Genomic DNA, 22,583 nt, shown 5'->3' on the forward strand with positions numbered 1-22,583 from the left:
AGGAAGGCATTCCGGAATATCAAGAGCTCAAGCCCAAAAATGACTATGCGGAGCAAAAAGATTCCGGAATCAGGAAAAAAGACGAACACATAAGTTGGTCTGTAAGGTCGTAGTGGTTAGTGTTCTGGACTTTGGAGCTGATTCCTTAGGTTCGAATCTCCGCTTTTAAGCATCATTGGTATTCGTGAGGAAGGCATTCCGGAATATCAAGAGCTCAAGCCCAAAAATGACTATGCAGAGCAAAAAGATTCCGTAATCAGGAAAAAAGACGAACGCATAAGTTGGTCTGTGAGGTCGTAGTGGTTAGTGTTCTGGACTTTGGAGCCGATTCCTTAGGTTTGAATCTCCGCTTTTAAGCATCATTGCTATTCGTGAGGAAGGCATTCCGGAATATAAAGAGCTCAAGCCCAAAAATTACTATGCGGATCAAAAAGATTCCATAATCAGGAAAAAAGACAAAGTCATAAGTTGGTCTGTAAGGTCGTAGTGGTTAGTGTTCCGGACTTTGGAGCCGATTCCTTAGGTTTTAATCTCCGCTTTTAAGCATCATTGGTATTCGTCAGGAAGGTATTCCGGAATATAAAGAGCTCAAGCCCAAAAATTACTATGCGGATCAAAAAGATTCCGTAATCAGGAAAAAAGACAAAGTCATAAGTTGGTCTGTGAGGTCGTAGTGGTTAGTGTTCCGGACTTTGGAGCCGATTCCTTAGGTTTTAATCTCCGCTTTTAAGCATTATTGGTATTCATCAAGAAGTCATCCGGAATATAAAGAGCTCAAGCCGAAAAAATTACTATGCGGATCATAAAATTCTGTAATCAGGAAAAAAGACAAACGCATAAGATGGTCTGTGAGGTCGTAGTGGTTAGTGTTCTGGACTTTGGAGCCGATTCCTTAGGTTCGAATCTCCGCTTTTAAGCATCATTGGTATTCGTCAGGAAGGCATCCGGAATATAAAGAGCTCAAGCTCAAAAATTACTATGCGGATTAAAAAGATTCCATAATCAGGAAAAAAGACAAAGTCATAAGTTGGTCTGTGAGGTCGTAGTGGTTAGTGTTCTGGACTTTGGAATGGATTCCTTAGGTTTGAATCTCCACTTTTAAGCATCATTGGTATTCGTCAGGAAGGCATCCGGAAAAGGTCTGAGGGATGAATGCATGAGTTGGTCTGTGAGGTCGTAGTGGTTAGTTTTCTGGACTTTGGAGCCGATTCCTTAAGGATTGTGAATGATGGGCAACATATAAAAAAAAGTGCAGTTCCCCTTTAAGACCTGATCATATCATCGCATCCCATTGTTTCAATGGATGAGTCCAGCAGCACAGATGAGCCTTGATCAGCCTGGGGAGGGAAAGCAGACGGTGACAGACCTTAACAGTAGAATAGGGAGAGGCTGCCCTCTATTGGCCTTCTTTAGCTCTGCACCCATTAAAATGGATTTTAGTCAACAAGCAAACCCATTACCCAGTGTGTACAGCAGGGGTCTCAAACTCAATTTACTTGGGGGCCACTGGAGCTTGGGTCTGGGCGAGACTGGGCCGAATCAGGTTCCCCCCCCCAAAAAAAAACCCCAAAAAACGCATTTATTAAAAACAGAAAAATGAATAAACTTTACTTTGGTTCCAATTTTCTATAATAAAACTTCTGATAAAACATTCCACTGTTCTCAAATATCTTATTTTTTATTTTTCTACACAAAATAAGATGAAAAATAAATAAACAAATCAAGAATAAAGAAAATCAATCAATCAGTAATAAATAAATATAATAATAATAATAAAAACTTAAGAAAGCACATATAGTTGGTGGGTAGACAAATGATTTTTTTCAGATTAAAATGAACAAAGCATTATTAGAGCCCTGTAGACATGACAAAACACGACTATAGTCACATTTATACTCTTTTTATTTACAACATATTACGCAACTGCAGGGTCTTGAGACACATGCTAACTCGCAAACTAGAGAGCTAGCCACCAAAACGGTAGCCTTCGAATTATTTCCTTTCAACTTAAATAGCCAAAAAAATTACCACTTCCACACGGATAGGGAGGATAACTATTAACAGTTATTTAACCTTTAACATGAACATGAATCAAACGTAATAATTTTTTTCTGGGTACATGATACCATACAGCATCCATATCAAACATTAAACTTTCATATCAAGGCGGGGGCCTCAAACTAGTGTCCTGCGGGCCACATTTGGCCCGCGGGCCGCGTGTTTGAGACCCCTGGTGTACAGTACACTTTTAAGAGCTCCAATAACATGTAAGAAAAAAAACCTAAAACAGAATCAAATATAAACAATATACCCAAGACATCATTATATCATTTTTTCGAGTTGAAGTCCAGTCACATGATCCTGGTTTTTATTTTGAATGCCGCTTAGGTGATTGTAGGAGGCTAATGGACTGAGAGTCAATGTACTCTTGAGTATGACATATAATTACTAAAGATAAACTATCGACTCTGCAATCATCTCTCCATTATGAGATCCACTTCTGATAAATACACTCGGAGATATTAAAAGGGAAAGAGCGCATCTGAACACAATGTAAACACACCAACACCCCCTTGGACAAAGAGCACCGGAGACCTGAGGGGGGGGGGCTCGTGCTCCACAGTTTTAGAGCTCATGAATTATTTATACGGCTAAGCTTTGTGTGAACTGTGTATTTGCATAATTCACTTAGCAACATAAGAGTATCAGTACCTTGCTCAAGGGCACCACAGCAGCAAGCTCCATCAATTATATACAGTACATGATTGATCCACATACAATTTGCTAGCCTGTTATATCTCAGAAGAAGAAGAATTCATGCATTGATAATAAATAAATATACTAAATACACAATCATAATAATAATAAAATCATTCATATGCTAGCCAGGCCAAATCCTGCGTTCAGCTGTAAGTAAACCTGAATGATGGGAAGCAGTCGTGAGAATGTAGGTCAAAGCCACAAATCCATTGTGCTCATTAAACAAACTGTCAGGTTGACGCCGCCTTGTAGCCTTCTTTTCTCGTATGCTTCTTTTCGATCCTTTATCTATTTTTTCCATCTTATTATTTCAATTCTATTCTATTGCTGTGCACACTAGTTGAATAAACCGTGGCGTCTATTTCTGTCTCCTGTGCTGAGAGACACCGCAAAGTAACGATTCCACAGAGTCCTGTAGCTATTTTAAACACGGAGGAGGCATCCCCTGTCAACAAGAGGGAATTAGCAGGATGTGCTAGTAGAGAAGACAACTGCAAAGGCGGGGGGGGGGGGGCTTCCACTGTTGCGACAGGAATGATGACAAACACGCCCCCCACCTCCTTGTAAAACACTTACAAACGATTGGTGCGGGGTTTCTTGTATGGAATTAAGTCTGCTAAAAAAAGAAGGCTAATGTGTTCGGTTATAAATCAGCGTTTACTGCACTGAGCTAATGGAGGCACGTGAGGCGTTCATGGAACCCAAAGGGGAATTGCATGGTACAACATGCGAACATGAGAATGTTTGTGTCTATTAAAATGACTGGACACCGGAGGGAACATGATTCTACAGTTATGAGAGAGATGTTTAATTTTGGCATCGGTTTACGTTGGCTAGGAAATTTAAAATTAGTTTTAATAAGTTTTATAGTTTTAATAATTTAATAATTAATTTTTATGAAATTGTAAATGAAGAGAATTTTGAAGGAATCCAAGTCAATAGAAGAAACCTATTGTTCTGTTTTTTTCTGTATTGAGTTGTGGACTCCTATAGAGCAGCTACACACAATAACCAGCACTTTGTAGATCTTCCAGAATCTGCACCTATTCGAGTTGTATTTCTTGATATACATAAATAAATAATTTTAAATAATAATAATATAAATAAAATAAAATAAATAAAATATATAAATAAAAATATAAATATATAAATAAAAATAAACTTACGCTGTAGTGATTACCGGTTACCGGGACATAATTCACCCCGGAACTATCGATAGGGAAGGTGTTGCCACCCGGAGGGGTAGGCGCGAGGGACGGGTGTTTTCCGCTGTGTGTGCTGCACTCTGGTGGTGGAAGTGTGAAAAATAAAGTTGACTGGAAGCAGCCGTTCGCCGTGTTCTTTTTTGGTATTGAAATCCTTAAGCAAAGATTGATTTAAGCTGCTTTTGTATCGATATAAGCAGACCAAATTGGCTGGCGGGAGATGAAAAGGGCATCATAGTAACCGGATTATCATAATAACCGTGTATCGTACTAACGGAGCTAATTATATCATAAAAGACTAAAAATTTGCCGGGAAATGAAAATAGTATCGTAATAAGTAGTAATTCGTTTTAACCGATATCGATATAACGAGACTTTACTGTATTTGCACTTGTTCGATATTCGACTAAACCAAACCTTGGTCATATATAAATAGAGCACTTTGCTTTCACTGTGTAGCCCAGACAAGCAGCATCAAGATTCACTTAGGAGAAGAGGATCACAAAGGCGCAGGTCTACAGTCCACTCAAATGCTCTTCCTGTAATGTGCACGGGCCCCTTGTGGTGCTTTTATCAATACTGTACTGTAATACGGAACTTAAGTTCCATGTTGATGCTTTGCTGTTTAAATGTGTTCTTCTTATTCATATGAGATGTATGGTTTCTTTACACAAAATCAAGTCCCTAATTAAAGTCAAACACATCAATTAGGAAGCAGCACATTGAAAAAAAAGACACGGCAACTCATATGAATTTTATTGTTTTATCCTCATGATCCGTATAATTCACCTTCGGTTTAAATGTACAATTTATTTAGATTGACTAAATATTCTCGATGCACATTAACTTTTTTAAAAAATGTACTCATTGAAAGTCCTTGTGAAGGTCATGACAATGGACAGCCGGTACGCAAACACACAACCACGCAAAAAAAGCTGACACTTACATACAAAACAAAGCGGAATCAAATATACGTCAATGAGCGGTGGGGCAAGTCGTTAGATTCCGTACCACACAAGCATCTGCCATTTAAAGGGGACCTATTGTGCTTTTTTCCACTTTTATGACTAATAAATGTTGTTAAAATGTTGTATTTTCGTGTTAAACGATGACAAAGTTTCAGATAATGAGGTTTGTGCATTTAAAAGTGAAGATTGGGATGGATCAAAAAGCTCGTTTTCAGAAGGCGTGGTAAAACTGCCCCTTTGTGACATCACAGAGGAGCCGATTTCCTTATACGGGCGTGGCTGTAAGCCAGATAAGCTCTCTCTCCTCTGTTTCCGAAACAAATTCAGTTAGATGTTATTGTATTTGGTGATTCCCGGCAAGAGAAACATATTTTCATCTGTCAAGGGCATTTCACACCGAACTGTTTTTCTGAACACGAACGGAAAATATCCGCCAAATTGTTGCTGGAGCCAGAAGCAGCGCGCTCCTACCGGGAAAGGTGCATAAATTTCGGACATCCTGTGCATCGATGCGACGCCCTCGCATCCACCACACCGATTACGCCACTGACAAAGTGTGTCCGACAATGAGTGCTCTTCCTCGGGCAGACAAGGTTGCCACAGAGCTGCCATTTTATCCTAAAAAAATTTCAATTAGCTCCCCAAAGACTTTATTCATTTATTACTTGTTCATAGTTAGGGCGTGCGACCAATCACAGCGGAGTGGGCGTGCTCGGAGGCGGGCCATTTTAGCGTGAAGCACCAATCCAAGGAAATAAAGCTGGAATAGGTGCATATTCTGGAAGATCTACAAATTTTTCTGTGCGGGTTATTGTGTGTAGCTACTCTATAGGAGTCCACAACTCAATACAAAGGGTAAAAAAAAATTAGCATAATAGGTACCCCTTGCATGTAAAACGGAGATGCTAGGAAGATACAATGTGTACTTGGCTACTTTATGTTCGCTGATGGTCTTGACTGATGTCCTGATGAACCTGATCTGGGTTCATACTGGCTCTGTTTGAATTCGGGTTCTGCATCCTACGAGGCCAGTAGCCTACACGGTCTACGAAGGCCGGACGTTTGTAGGAATCAGCCTGGTGAATTCCGATCTAGTCTAGTTTTCCTCACACTTCCTGGTTGTGTCACATGGTCTTATGTTTACCCTGACGTGCTGACAGAACACCAGCCTTGTCGATAAGGACTTTTAGGATACAGATCCCGAATTCAAACACAGCGACTATATATGTAATAATTTCAGTACACACAAGTACACATAGAAAATACACATCAGGAAGTATATCGGCAGTGTTTATGGAACTTTTCATTGGTTTAATTCCTGGCCTCGACTGGTGATGCGGCTTAGCTTTCAGAATATGCATGTACAACACATCTGACCTCATGTTAGAATCCCCTTCATTTTATTGCGCTCGTATACACGCTAAGATGTGAATACACACTCGAGATAAGTAAACAGTGTATTGGAAACACGGAAAGCACAGAAACTGGAGATTCAACAACAACCCGTGTGCTTCTAATCCGTTGAATTTGAGCTCTCGGAGTTGATTGACATACACTTGGCTGAAGACAAAGCGTCATTGACAAAGTAAGAAACCATCTTGACGTAGCAACCGAATACAAAGCATCACACCCAATGTTTTTCCGTTTCCTGCATATTGTTATAATACCTGCAGTGCAAATATAAATACCATGGAGTATACAGTATTTGAGTCAGTTTTGCTAGTATTATTCATACTACTGCATGCTACAATGATTACTTCCAAATACATGCAGGACGACAAGAGCAGGATAGCATAGTTTGATAAATGCTGATGAAGAATATAACCCAAAAGGTCCGCAGTACCTTTTGGGTACAATTGGAATGATTGTTCGAAGTTCATAAATTTACTTATAAAGGCTAAGCATGCCTGTTTTTTTAATTATTTTTTAACGACCCAAAATGCTAATTAAGTGTTTTTCTTTGGTTTTTTTGCGATCATGTTTTTATGAATAACAGCAAAGATTTAATGCCAAAGCGCACCACGACAAAGCTATGATTTATATATTTCTCATGCTTTCTTGGGTCGGTAGGGTTAATACACTAAAAGCCTTAATTAGCTGTACATTTTAAGTAAATAAGTCACACTTGCTGTCATACGTGTTACATACAAATGATGGAATATCACACGTCACGTGTCGTCCCTGGCTACAAAGATGGAATGCTATGAAGTTGAGGACAGTATTGTTTATGTCGGGCAGTGGCGTCGAACTAAATAGTACTCCACTTCCAGTTAGGCCGGCTGGCAGTTAAAGAGACACTTGAAGGCAGCGCTAAATAAAATTACAAACAAATGCTGTAGGCACTAACGTAGAACACGACCTTGATTACTTAGTATCTTCTTTATTCGCCGACGACTAAATGAAGCTGCGATTGACACTAGAAAATGAGACATTCGCTCTCTGAAAACACTTGACGGCGTGTACCTCGTGTATATCCACAAATGCTTCTCGAGGAAATAAAAGTTCGGTATTAGATGGATTACAAAGTAGTGCATTTTTTGTGGTCCGCATACGATAAAGCACTTTATCGTGGTTCGTGTGATGTTCTCTACGGATACCAACGAAGATGCTAGTGCACTTAGGTTCCTAAGGGACCTATTGTTTTTACAGAGGGAGCATTAAATGACCATCTTAGCAGATGGGTATTAGCATCACTAACCACGTTTACACGTTTCCTGTTTCCGAATGGAATCTTTCCGAATGACCTTTCCGAAAACACGGTATACATGGAAAGGAATATTCCAATCGCTTGTCTACTTGCGGTGATATAATCAAACGGAATAGTCAATGGGACATACGCAGTAAAACGTAAACATCAACATCACGTGATACCGACTTCCCGGAGTTTTTCTATGACTTGTTGGAATAAATCCGTATTGCGACTTTTATTGTTTGTCGAGTCTTGAAATTTAATTTGGATCAAAAACAAACTTCGGATTGGCACTTTTCTTTGGGAATGAGGTGCATTCATTCATTCATTCATTTTCTACCGCTTTTTCCTCACAAGGGTCGCGGGGGGTGGGGGGGCTGGAGCCTATCCCAGCTGTCTTTGGGCGAGAGGCGGGGTAACACCCTGGACTGGTGGCCAGCCAATCACAGGGCACATAGTATAGACAAACAACCATTCACACTCACATTCATACCTATGGATAATTTGGAGTCGCTAATTAACCTAGCATGTTTTTGGAATGTGGTAGGAAACCGGAGTAACCGGAGAAAACCCACAAACAGAGATGGCCGAGGGTGGAATCGAACTCGGGTGTCCTAGTTGTGAGCCGTGCAGCCCATGCTCAATAATCTCGATCTTAATAATCAAGACACATATCATTGGGCCGCACGGTGTAGTGAAGAGTGGTTAGCATGTAGGCTAAACAGTTTGGAGATCTAGGTTCGATTCTTTGCATGTTCTGTGCGTGGGTTTTCTCCGCTTTCCTCCGACATTCCAAAAACATGCACATGTTAGGTCCATTGATGACTCTAAATTGTCCATAGGGATGAATGTGGGATAGGCTCCAGCACACCCACAAACCTAGTAAGGGTAAGCGGTATAGAAAATTGAGTTTTCTCTCCAACCAATGATTTAATTCATGAGCTTCTTATATCAATTGGAGTTGATCATCGATCTGCTTTAGTGTCTCGGCCCTCCATGGCACGAGTTTGATACCCCGATTTAGGATCTCGCTATTTGGAATTAATTTTTTAACCAATATAATCATCAGCAGTCAAAGATGGTGTGTTTGTGTTTCAGGTTTGACCGATCATGAAATCCTGTCTCAGGGGAGAACATGCAAACTCCACACAGAGATATGGCCGAGGGTGGAATCGAACCCTGGTCTCCTAGCTGTGTGGTCTGCACGCTAACCACTCGACCGCCGTACCGCCTGGAATGAGGTGTATATAAAAGTTAAATTCTTTCCGTTTGAGCAAATAAACCGATTCCAATTGGACTATTTGGGTCCGTGTATACGTGGCTAGTGTCTTTTGCTGTGGACAGGACGGCCTGGGCCTTGGCAGTTAGAGCAACACATTTTACCGTCAAAATATTGTTGTATTGTGCGTGGTCTTTGGGTCGCAGTCGGTACTATAAGGTAGCAACAAGTGGTCCCATTAACGAGTATTACTTCTTAGGCTACTATTTGGCTGGACCACTACCGTCATATAAGACTAACTCCATGCAGAAGCTACTAATGTCCCAAATATGACAGGTTGCAGTTGTATGATGTCCAGTTCTCTCAGACTTTCCCCGACTCTGGACTCCCACACCGGACCCAAAATATCGGCCATCACAGGCCAAGCTTTGATTTTCCCGTTCCAGTCTCTGCAGACGCCGGAATCATCGGATCTCACGTTATACGTCCGTACGCATCTTAGTGATGTTTACGTAGTTGGTGTTGGCTAGAGTACAGTTTCCTGTTTTCATGCCCTCCGGTCTGAAGTCCTCAGTGCTGTGGTTGGCAGCCTCCTGAATCTCCACGTAATCCGACTTACTGAGAGTGGAGCCGCTGCCACTGCGGCCGCTCTTCTTCAGGTCGTCAGCAGAGCTGGCCTTAGGCACGCTGGGGATATTTAAATACTGCGCCTGTTCTTCGCCCTCCGTCTCTCTGTGGTAGAAGTAGTTGAAATTGGACACGATGACCGGAACCGGTAGCGCTATGGTCAACACGCCGGCGATGGCGCAAAGAGACCCCACGATCTTCCCTCCGATGGTCGTCGGTACCATGTCGCCGTATCCGACGGTTGTCATAGAAACCACCGCCCACCAAAATGCCTCCGGGATGCTGCTGAACTGGGATTCGGGCTCATCCGCCTCAGCAAAGTAAACAGCGCTGGAAAAGAGAATGACGCCGATAAAAAGAAAAAAAATAAGGAGTCCGAGTTCTCGCATGCTGGCCTTCAGAGTCTGACCCAAGATCTGAAGTCCTTTGGAGTGACGGGAGAGTTTGAAAATGCGGAACACTCTAACGAGACGAATGACGCGGAGAATCGCTAAGGACATCGCCTGCTGTCCCGCCTCTCTGTCCTCCGGACGCTCTGCTAACTCTGTTCCGAGTGTGATGAAGTAAGGAATGATTGCCACGATATCGATGATGTTCATGATGTTACCAAAAAATCCAGCTTTACTCGGACATGCGAAAAACCTGACGAGGAACTCAAAGGAGAACCAGATGATACAAAGCGTCTCCACGATGAAGAAAGGGTCGGTGAAGTATGACGACGTGTCGTAAGTCGCGGTGACATTGGAAATGCTTTGGAAGGGATAATTGTACATTTCCTCGTCTTCGTTTCGGAAAATCGGCAGTGTCTCCAGACAGAAGCTAACGATGGAGATAAGGATCACCATGACGGAGATGATAGCAATGATGCGAGCTGGACCTGAGCTTTCTGGGTACTCAAAAAGCAGCCAGACTTGTCTTTGGAACTCATTTTCCGGCAATGGCCGCTCCTCTTCCTTGATGAATCCTTCATCCTCCCGGAAGATTTCCATAGCTTCCTCGCCCAGCTCATAGAAACGTATCTCTTCGGAAAAAATATCTAGCGTGACATTAACAGGCCGCCGCAGCCGCCCTCCTGATTGGTAGTAATAAAGAATCGCGTCAAAACTCGGTCGATTACGGTCGAAAAAATATTCATTCCGAAGAGGATCAAAGTATCTCATTCGTTTTTTGGGGTCACCGAGAAGCGTCTCCGGAAACTGGGACAAAGTCTTGAGCTGCGTCTCAAAGCGTAAGCCTGAGATGTTGATGACGACCCTCTCGCAGCACTCGTGATCCGGTTCTGGGTCGTAGTGGTCATGAGGCTGACCCGGATGCGCTGCCGCTTCGTCTGTCGGGTCGTTGGTAGCAACCGTCATGGCGGAAGGTGACGGGGCCTGCAGCTTTCAGGTGAGGTCGGGGCCGAGTTTGGCCACGGAAGATACGCTTAAGGAGACCTAAAGGGTACAACAAAGGCTCATTTGAATATAAATATCATATTTTGTCGTTTTACAGTATTTTTTTAAAAACTATTTCCTAAGACGTACTAATGACAAAATATTGCTACAAGCATTCTATCAATTTTTGTCAAAAAGTACTACAAGCAGTTTTCCAACTGACTTTATTTCACCAGCCAAACCACCTGAAACAGTGACTGATGCACAATGGTGCCCGCTGTCTTGAAAAAAAATATATACTTTGCCATTATGAAACAAGTTTAAAATTGCAAGGTGCGCACAGCAACATAACGAAACGGGAGTCATATTTTTAGGATTGCTTGATGCCGCTCTTGTGCTCCTGTGCAAGTGTACCTAATGTTGTGGCCAGTCATTGCAGGTTACCGTTACCACTGTTTGTGTCCTGCTAACTGAAATTGAACACAATTCCGATAGTGTTGGTAGCACGCTTGTTTTATGATGACATCTGTGAATGATGCCGAGACAGTTTGTTTTTGTGAGGGCTTTAGCATCAAAATATTTTCTATGACATCCGTTGCTAGCTAGCTCATATTAACTCGTTGTCAGCAGCAAAATGCACAGAAAAGGGAAAGAAACATGTGTTCATGTTTCATATAAGGACTAGGAATGATGGGCCAAATTACAAAAAAGTGTTATTTTCAAAGAAGCATATATTTTTGAACAAATCGAAAATTGTCCCTTGTTACCCCGAAGGCCCTTATAACCCCGTTTTAACTATTTTCTAAGACGTACTAATGACAAAATATTGCGACAAGCACATGGATGGCCACATTCTATCAATTTTTGTCAAAAAGTACTACAAGCAGTTTTCCAACTGACTTCATTTCACCAGCCAAACCACCCAAAACAGTGACTGATGCACAATGGTGCCTGCTGTCTTGAAAAAAAAAAACAAAAAACTTTGCTTTAAAATTGCAAGGTGCGCACAGCAACATAACAAAACGGGAGTAATATTTCATGTCCGCCATACATGCAGGTATTGTTTGATGCCGCTCTTGTGCTCCTGTGCAAGTGTACCTAATATTGTAGCCAGTCCTTGCAGGTTACCGTTACCACTGTCTGTGTATATTGCTAACTGAAATTGAACATTGTATTGGTAGCACGCTTGTTTTATGATGACTTCATAGAATAAGACAAAAATTCTGAGACTAATAGTGTCCCCTAAAACGCTCCTGCAGACAATCAAGGCCTGGACACTTGAAAAACAGAAGCAAGGAGGGGCCGAACCATTTGAACACTTTGGCTCCACTTTGTCTGAGTATTAGGTTATGAGTTCCCTCTCATTGGAGCATGCTGTCGGATCAATACGCCATCCAGTAATACCGTATAAGCTCTCGCGGGCTGCAATTACAACCAGCATATCTGATTATATGCTGAGTGCTCCGTACAACGACTGAGATGACTTTCCTATCACTGTACCATATGAGGCGATACCACAGACTTTACGCCCAATAAACTACTGATTAGTGACGTTGTTTAATATACATGGTAATGGTTTTATTTCATTTGAACATGCATCAGATTACAATTGAGTGCATCCCATAATCAGTTCCCAGTTCCACATGTCCAAAAGGAGTAGGAAGAAGCAAAGCTTATTAAATCCTACCCCTCCATCTGGTACTTTTACAATCAGTAACTGTTACATTTGTTCACTTCCTGCTTTCATAATATATATTTTTTATTTTTATTTTCTATCTAATATCACTAAAATTGTACTAAAACTTCTAAAAATTTCTAAAAAATCACAAAAATTTATATAAAAAATTTTTTTAAATTTTTGTCACGTACCAAAGTACGAGAAGTACTGAAATCCTATGGCTTTTTAATGTAGTCCTAGCATATAAGTGTTTCAAATGTACTTCTTCCCTGAGATCATATTTCTCCTCTCTTGTAGAGAAGTATTGGATAACATTTTTAGCTAATCGCTTATTTTTAGCCTTATGTATTATTTTAGCTGTTTGAAGATGAACTATATCAGCAAGTTGAAGTATTTGTGATTTTAGAAATAAGGAGTTAGTATGTTCAGTGTAGGCGGCATTATGAATTATCCTTACTGGCCTTTTTTTGCAGTACATTTAGCCATGTTTTAATAAAAAAACAAAAAAACAAATAAAACCTTAAACTGTATTATGGAAAGCAGGAAGTGAACAAATGTAACAGTTACTGATTGTAAAAGTACCAGGTGGATAATGATATTTCCTTTAATAGGTCATCTTTCACTGTTATGTTATAGAATTGCTGTTTGTGACATTTATTTTCTCACAAGCAATTCATATGGTTCAACTATATCAAAGAGTATAATTTTTTGCTAAGTTGCAAAGTCCTTTCAGTGTCGTTTCTTTACTTTTAGCCTTATGCATTATTTTAGCTGTTTGAAGATGAACTATATCAGCAAGTTGAAGTATAAGGAGTGATAAGAAGTAAGGTTGTAAAATGATTTCTAATTGTGACAAATATGCATTTTGCAGTAATTAATACTACAACGACCTACCTGTGTTATTTGGCTTGGTTGATCTGCACAGTAGTGATGCACAACACGCCCGGCACACGTATCAAAGTCATCCCTTCCCGTCCAAGCGGTTTCTTCCCTTTACTTCCAGCCATACATCACCGAAAACTCTGTCTCTGCAGCAAGGCAGCATAGGGGGGGGGGAGCGGGAGAGAGCACAAGGGATGAGGATGCAGGAGTTACGTCCTTCTGATGCAGCCGTAAAAAAAAAGCTCCAGGTTGGAGTCGTGCTGTTGCATGGGTTGAATGAAACTACAAGCATGAGCAACTTTTTGAAATGTTTTTATTTAGCAACAGCGAGCGCAGATGGAGCACCACATATCTTCTAGTCTTATGTCAGCAGACTGGAATAAGGAAGGCTGTCGGTGGGATGCTGATGTCATGGTGTATACTTTAGATTCCAATCAAGGACGAAAAGCAGATTCACATCATTCACAGAATGATAGACATTCGTATACATCAGGGGTCTCAAAAAACAAACAAACAAAAAAAAAAACAACAAAAAAAACATGCAGCCCGCGGGCCAAATGTGGCACGCAGGACACTAGTTTGAGGCCCCCGCCTTGATATGAAAGTTTAATGTTAGTGCGGCCCGCCCAGAAAAAATTGTTACGTTTGATTCATGTTCATGTTAAAGGTTAAATAACTGTTAATAGTTATCCTCCCTATCCGTGTGGAAGTGGTAAGTTTTTTGGCTATTTAAGTTGAAAGGAAATAAACTTGGAGGCTACCGTTTAGGTGGCTAGCTGTCTAGTTTGCGAGTTAGCATGTGTCTCAAGACCCTGCAGTTGCGCAATATGTTGTAAATAAAAAGAGTATAAATGTGACTATAGTCGTGTTTTGTCATGTCTACAGGGCTCTAATAATGCTTTGTTCATTTTAATCTGAAAAAAATCATTTGTCTACCCACCAACTATATGTGCTTTCTTAAGTTTTTATTATTTGCCGTTTTGTTATTATTATTATTTTTATTATTATTATTGATTTTCTTTATTCTTGATTTATTTATTTTTCATCTTATTTTGTGCAGAAATATAAAAATGAAAATATTTGAGAACAGTGGAATGTTTTATCAGAGCTTGAAAAAGTTTGTATATTTTTCTGTTTTTACGTTTGATTCATGTTCATGTTAAAGGTTAAATAACTGTTAATAGTTGTCCTCCCTATCCGTGTGGAAGTGGTAAGTTTTTTGGCTATTTAAGTTGAAAGGAAATAACTTGAAGGCTACCGTTTAGGTGGCTAGCTCTCTAGTTTGCGAGTTAGCATGTGTCTACCCACCAACTATATGTGGTTTATTAAGTTTTTATTATTTCGTGTTTTATTATTATTATTATTATTATTATATTTATTTATTACTGATTGATTGATTTTCTTTTTTCTGGATTTGTTTATTTATTTTCATCTTATTTTGTGCAGAAAAATAAAAATGAAGATATTTGAGAACAGTGGAATGTTTTATCAGAGCTTTTATTGTAGAAAATCGGAACCAAAGCACTGAAAAAGTTTGCATATTTTTCTGTTTTTAATAAATACATTTTTGGAAAACCTGATGCGGCCCAGTCTTGCCCAGACCCTAGCTCCAGTGGCCCCCAAGTAAATTGAGTTTGAGACCCCTGGTATACATGAAGTACTTTCCCCCCGTAGGGAATATCCATGACCACACAGATAATAATGCACATCATGGAAGTGTTCATAACCAATTACCCACCAACCCGAGTCAGGCATTGCGGGCACATCAGCTAAAGCTCATGCACTGTGTCATTTGTTGATGTTGACTGGCAGACGCCGGTGAGTTAGTTGGAAGTGACGGGTGCTAAACATGCTTAGCCGTCAGTTACAGTATCTTCATGCACTAACCAATCCACATTACAGCGTTATGTGTTATTATTGGAGCTAACGACATGCAGGAATTCACCCTCTTGATGCATGAAATGTTATCCGGTTTGGTTCCTCTTAAAGCGGTCCATCGCATCGGCGGTGGCGAGCCTTCGTATTTATCCTTCTTTGCCTTTTACTTGACTCCATGTGGAGCAGCAGCCTGCTATTCCCACCCCCCCGTCTCTCATCTGTCACTTCCATCCACCGTTGTGGAGATGCGTGGGTGTGCGGTTGGGCATCGCGGCGCATACTAAGCTTCTGCATGGCGCGCCTCGCCCCGCACTGCTGCTCTCCCTCCTTTCTTTCCCGACGCTCCAGTGCGTTAAAGGGGAATCATCACCTAATGCGCAGTCAAAACGTAATCCCTTTGTAATTTATTACCCGGGGATAATTATTTTACTAATGTACTTGTACTTATGCACCGTGTTTGTGTGAGCAGACCCAGCAAAACAAACGGCTTCAAGATGAACTTATAAACTAGCTTAACTGTTGTATTACCTTACGGAATACAGGAAGTGAGTACATGTACTGCAATTGATGTGAAAAGGATGCGAGGTAGTATTTATTTTCCAAATTAGTATTTATCCAAATTAATTAATAATTAGCTTCAGGATGTGTTCTTCAGGGACTCAAAAATAATTAGAGTAAAAAGAAAAAACTCATTTATTGCGAAAGTAGTAAGTCCGAACATCAGCTACGATTGATCGGGCGATATCGGTGCAAAAGTATGGTATCGGCCGATACTTACCAATCAGTGGCTATAAATCCCCGATCCCAACCTGCTGTACTTGCAAGAGTGGACAAAATTTTTTGGATTGAGTACCGCTAGCACTTTTCGTGCAGGAGGAACTTTGGTTGTGTGACGAGTGAGCGTTTGCACTGCGTTTGATATCACGCTGATATCTCCTCTCCGGCCAAGGAAAACAGAGTCGACTTCAACTGCCGTTCAGAAGGCAGCGGATGCGGGTAGAGGGACCCAGCAGAGGTGGCTAAAACTGCTTTTTATTCCGGTTTTCAGTTAATAACATGAGAAGACTAGACATGGATGCTTTGTGGAATACCGAAGGTGAGTTGTGGATACCAGCAGTTCTGGTAAAACAAATATTTTGGTTTTGGTTGGCTTGAAATAAGCGAGGAAAATAAACGGCCATTTTAATTTTGTAAAGTATCTCTGACAAGAAAAAACCTTGGTGACGTCTAACATATCCAGTAGTACATTTCAACTTTTTACTGCATGTATGTATGTGATCGGTATCGGGCGATTTCAGTCATGGATTAGCATGCAGATACTATGTAGCATTTTTCGTGCAGGAGGAACTTTGGTTGTGTGACGAGTGAACTTTTGTACTGCGCTTGATATCACGCTGATATTGTATCTCCTCTCCGGCCAAGGAAAACAGAGTCGGCTTCAACTGCCGTTCAGAAGGCAGCGGATGCAACTGGAGGGACCCAGCAGAGGTGGCTAAAACTGCTTTTCATTCCGGTTTTCAGTTAATAATGTGAGAAGACTAGAGGAGGAACGCTGCGCTTGATATCACGTTGATATTGTATCTCCTCTCCGGCCACAGAAGACGGAGTCGGCTTCAACTGCCGTTCAGAAGGCAGCGGATGCAACTGGAGGGACCCAGCAGAGGTGGCTAAAACTGCTTTTTATTCCGGTTTTCAGTTAATAATGTGAGAAGACTAGAGGAGGAACGCTGCGCTTGATATCACGTTGATATTGTATCTCCTCTCCGGCCACAGAAGACGGAGTCGGCTTCAACTGCCGTTCAGAAGGCAGCGGATGCAACTGGAGGGACCCAGCAGAGGTGGCTAAAACTAACTCTATCTCTTTATCTCTCACAAGAAAAAACCTTGGTGACGTCTAATATAGCCTGTAGTACATTTCAACTTTTTACTGCATGTATGTGATCGGTATCGGATGATTTCACTCATGGATTATGGGGATCGATATCAGCAGGGATCGGAACATCCCGAGTATTAGGGTATTGGGGTTGGTTCATTTTCGTAATTTTGACATTTAGACGCAGAAATTGACTCTTTTTTGACATTTTTTGAAGTGAAAAAAATCAAATTGTACCTTAAAAAGGCCTCTTTGTGTACAATCCGGAGGCTGTAGCCTACAGTACAAAATCGAATTAGCAGAGCTGCTGACAATGCTGTGATTATTTACAGACCTGTTTACTGTATCACAGCCCACTAATTACCGCCCAGACCTATTAGGAACATGAGGGCATGCGCTCATAGGACGGTAATGCAATCACGAAGTACAGTTGATGGAATTTATACAAGAGTTTACAGCGATTAAATCTTCCCTCCGCTGCTTGGAAATAGGACAGGTGGAAACCCAGATACGTCTCCAAGTAAAGGGGAATCAAACATGAACGATAAAGATCCCGCAGAGATGTATACCTCATTTCCAAACCCCCATATAGATCCTCCTTGTGCCGTTGTTCTGTACAATCCAAGGACAGGTTCTCCATGATACCCAATCCTACTCCAATCAAAGTGTCACCATACTGATGAAGATGATGACATAGGACCACGGGGAATGCAACATTAGCTCACCGAGAAAAGAGCCGCTAATAATGATTTTACACTCGGACTGAAGGTGTCTGTTGAGAGCAAGTGACTCTTTACATAATCGGGAAGATTGATGGCCGGAAACTCTTAAACCGACGTGCTCCTTGAATATCAATGAAGAAAGGCTAATTTTTAAATGGCCGACCGGTGGGAACCTGCGCTCGATTTCATCATCCTACGGATGATCTACAGTATATGGTACGCTCCGCGAGTGCTGGGGTGAAGGGCATTTAGAGAATGGACATTTGGAAGGAATTCATACCGAGTGGAACGTCCATCCGAAGCCACAAGCTATGATTTACCTCTGGTAGCAACAGTCATTCTGATTGGTTCCAGTCGTGTATATCATTTTTGGCAATTATAATTCATCATTACGGGGTTTGATTGCAATATGGATCACAGGACCACTGTGTTGTTTTTGTGCCATAAATAATCTGAATGTTCATCCAAAAAAACTATCCAAACATCTTTTCTCGGCACATTGATACACATTGCTAGTTCTGGCAACAGCAACTACGATCTCCGTTCTTATTGGGATGGCTGTGTCTTCCAGCACAAGACGTGTGCCCCAGTCCTGACGGCAAACTAGCATCTTTTTGAGTCTTTGTAGCAAAATAGTTAGCTAGGTATCCACTCTTCCATCTGTGAATGATGCTGAGAAAGGTTTTTTTGTGAGGGCTTTAGCATCAAAATATTTTCTATGACATCCGTTGCTAGCTAGCTCATATTAACTCGTTGTCAGCGCCAGAATGCACAGAAAAGGGAAAGAAATATGTGTTCATGTTTCATATAACGACTGGGAATGATGGGCCAAATTCCAAAAAAGTGTTTTTTTTTCAAAGAAGCATATATTCTTGAACAAATCGTTCAAAAAAAATTTTCCCGAAAATTGTCCCTTAGTACCCCAAAGACCCGTTTTACAGTATTTAAAAAAAAACTATTTCCTAAGACGTACTAATGACAAAATATTGCTACAACCACATTCTATCAATTTTTCTCAACAAGTACTACAAGCAGTTTTCCAACTCACTTTATTTCACCAGCCAAACCACCCAAAACAGTGACTGATGCACAATGGTGCCCGCTGTCTTGGAAAAAAAAATACTTTGTTGTTATGAAACAAGTTTAAAATTGCAAGGTGCATACTGCAACATAACGAAAGGGAAGTAATATTTTATGTACGGTTTTTAGCATCAAAATATTTTCTATGACATCCGTTGCTAGCTAGCTCATATTAACTCGTTGTCAGCGGCAAAATGCACAGAAAAGGGAAAGAAACATGTGTTCATGTTTCATATAAAGACTGGAAATGATGGGCCAAATTCCAAAAAATTGTTTTTTCTTGAACAAATCGTTAAAAAAAATTTTTTCCCTAAAATTGTGCCTTATTACCCCATTTTACAGTATTTTTAAAAAACTATTTCCAAAGATGTACTAATGACAAAATATTGCTACAAGCACATGGATGGCCACATTCTATCAATTTTTCTCAAAAAGTACTACAAGCCGTTTTCCAACTGACTTTATTTCACCAGCCAAACCACCCAAAACAGTGACTGATGCACAATGGTGCCCGCTGTCTTGAACCAAAAAAAATGAAACAAGTTTAAAATTGCGAGGTGCATACTGCAACATAACAAAAGGGGAGTAATATTTTATGTACGACTCATGTCCGCCATACATGCAGGATTGCTTGATGCCGCTCTTGTGCTCCTGTGCAAGTCTACCTAATGTCTTTGCCAGTCATTGCAGGTTACCGTTACCACTGTCTGTGTACTGCTAACTGAAATTGAACACAATTCTTATACTATAGGTAGCATGGAATAATACAAAAACACATTTTGAGGGAAAGTAGAGTATTTTTTCTGTTTCCAGCATATTTTCACCTTCAGATTATGCCAAACATCATCATGGGATCCACTGATTCGGTTTTGTGTTCTGTCACCGAGACCAGACGGAACCATAGTACGTTATCAAGAGGACAAATGAGATATAATGTGATGTATATACTGTTGACTACAGCCAATTTATATGATAATTTCTATATATATATGTGTGCACATTTACATGCTGTATATTTCTGATTATCATTGTGCATGAAACCCATGAAACGTTCATCATTATCTATACAATGAGGGCAGTTGGAGGAGGGGTACATGTAGGAGACACACAAAGACGAGGGCGCAGATCCAACTCCTGCGCACCGCAGGGGAGGAGCCACGTCCTCCATGACCTCTACTGCTGCTACAGCAGGTGAGAACTCACGGACGAGCATCACACTCTCAGCATCAGTGCACACATTAGTTGTATTACTTTCCTTTCACTAGTAGCAATACTGTACATTTCTGTGTATTATTCAAATATGTCGTCCTTTCACGGTAATCGATATAGATATTGTCCTCGGAAGTCGCTGTTCTACTAACCTGTTGAGAATAGCCAGCAAGTCATGGTGAGATGTGTCCTTAGCACCGAAGCAGACTATTGATTACGGCTGTGGTTTCACTTTCAGTTTGTTAGTCCTGGACTCAGACAGTCAATGCATCAACCGCTTTAGAGGTCAGAGAAGAAACTTAAAATGCAATATTAATGCTGCCTGGTAATGCAGGGTGTGCTGTGCAAAACCCTTTGCTGGAGTTCAAGCTCAAGGAGTTAGTATGTTCTCTGTAGGCGGCATTATGAATTATCCTTACTGACCTTTTTTGCAGTACATTTAGCGAGTGAAGATTGTTTTTATAGTTATTAGCCCATATTTCCACACAATAAGTAAGATATGGTAGAAGCAGAGAGCAATAAAGAGTGTGGAGTGATTTCTGATTGAGAACAAATTTTTGCTTTGTTCAATACTGAAATATTTCCGGCCACCTTATGTTTTGTAATATATTTGTAATATGAGGTTTCCAGCTCATATTTTCATCTATTGTGAAACAAACCAAAGCTTGAAATACGTTGATTTAGCGGTGAATAAAAAAAGATGAAACCTTTGAAATGGAATGATAGCGGTATAGACTTAAAGGTCACGCAAAGTCATGTGTCATCCCGAAGGGCGTGTAGCACCGTCTCAGTTCATTTCACATTCTCACCCTCCTTGTCGTGTGTCTGTTTGGTTTTGACATAAGAAACTGAGATGACTGCTGGTAGAACCCAAATACCGTGTATACTGTGTATAATATAATGTACGTACTTTAGTAAGCTCTGCCCTTGAACATGAAGATGCAAGACGTTCCGCTCTGCATTTGCAGGCGTATGTCTGAAGTGGGAGTTCTGCCAGGTCTCCTTTGCCTGTGGCTGAATACTACGGGAGACCAGCCAATCAGCAGGCTCGTTTATGTGGAGGCACTAGCAACAGCATCATCAGAACCTCGCAACCATAAATCTCTGCTCTGACACCAGCATCGCTCCGTTGTTGCAAATAGGGAACAATCTACGTCTGGTCAGATGTCTCACACACCTGAAGATATGTTAGCATATTTGGATATAGTTGAATGATTGAATAAGAACATACATGGACATTTGGGATTTTAATTTAACCCAGCTGTCTTTGGGGGTTGCTGGAGCCTATCCCAGCTGTCTTTGGTGTTGCTGAAGCCTATCTCAGCTGTCTTCTGGGGTTGCTGGAGCCTATCCCAGCTGTCTTCGGGGGTTGCTGGAGCTTAACCCAGCTGTCTTTGGGTTGCTGGAGCCTATCCCAGCTGTCTTCGGGGGTTGCTGGAGCCTAACCCAGCTGTCTTTGGGTTGCTGGAGCCTATCCCAGTTGTCTTTGGGGGTTGTTGGAGCCTATCTTAGCTGTCTGGGGTTGCTGGAGCCTATCCCAGCTGTCTTGGCGGGTTGCAGGAGCCGATCCCAGCTGTCTTTAGGGTTGCTGAAGCCTATCCCAGCTGTCTTCGGGGGTTGCTGGAGCCTAACCCAGCTGTCTTTGGGTTGCTGGAGCCTATCCCAGTTGTCTTTGGGGGTTGTTGGAGCCTATCTTAGCTGTCTGGGGTTGCTGGAGCCTATCCCAGCTGTCTTGGCGGGTTGCAGGAGCCGATCCCAGCTGTCTTTAGGGTTGCTGAAGCCTATCCCAGCTGTCTTCGGGGGTTGCTGGAGCCTAACCCAGCTGTCTTTGGGTTGCTGGAGAGTATCCCAGCTGTCTTCGGGGGTTGCTGGAGCCTATCCCAGCTGTCTTCGGGGGTTGCTGGAGCCTATCCCAGCTGTCTTTGGGTTGCTGGAGCTTATCCCAGCTGTCTTCAAGGGTTGCTGGAGCCTATCCCAGCTGTCTTTGGGTTGCTGGAGCTTATCCCAGCTGTCTTCAAGGGTTGCTGGAGCCTATCCCAGCTGTCTTTGGGTTGCTGGAGCTTATCCCAGCTGTCTTCAAGGGTTGCTGGAGCCTATCCCAGCTGTCTTGGGGGGTTGCTGCAGCCTATCCCAGCTGTCTTCTGGAGTTGCTGGAACCTATCCCAGCTGTCTTGGCGGGTTGTAGGAGCCTATCCCAGCTGTCTTTGGTGTTGCTGGAGCCTATCTCAGCTGTCTTCGGGGGTTGCTGGAGCCTATCCCAGCTGTCTGGGGGTTGCTGGAGCCTATCCCAGCTGTCTTTGGTGTTGCTGAAGCCTGTCTCAGTTGTCTTTGGGGGTTGCTGGAGCCTATCCCAGCTGTCTTTGGGGTTGCTGAAGCCTATCCCAGCTGTCTTGGGGGGTTGCAGAGCCTATCCCAGCTGT

The 22,583-nt window shown here is 41.7% G+C and overlaps 1 protein-coding gene across 1 annotated transcript; it reads right to left on the reverse strand.

Moving 5' to 3' along the window:
- Positions 1-9,093: 9,093 nt before the first annotated feature.
- Positions 9,094-10,897, reverse strand: kcna2b (potassium voltage-gated channel, shaker-related subfamily, member 2b). Its single transcript, XM_078797977.1, has one exon. The coding sequence runs from the start codon at positions 10,821-10,823 to the stop codon at positions 9,321-9,323; it is 1,503 nt and encodes a 500-aa protein (XP_078654103.1). The 5' UTR covers positions 10,824-10,897; the 3' UTR covers positions 9,094-9,320.
- Between the last annotated feature and the right edge of the window lie 11,686 nt (positions 10,898-22,583).

The sequence above is a fragment of the Doryrhamphus excisus genome, linkage group LG17 (genome assembly GCF_037039965.1).
Source record: "Doryrhamphus excisus strain RoL-2023G ecotype Guam linkage group LG17, RoL_Dexc_Guam_v1.1, whole genome shotgun sequence".
In the NCBI taxonomy this organism is placed as follows: Eukaryota; Metazoa; Chordata; class Actinopteri; order Syngnathiformes; family Syngnathidae; genus Doryrhamphus; species Doryrhamphus excisus.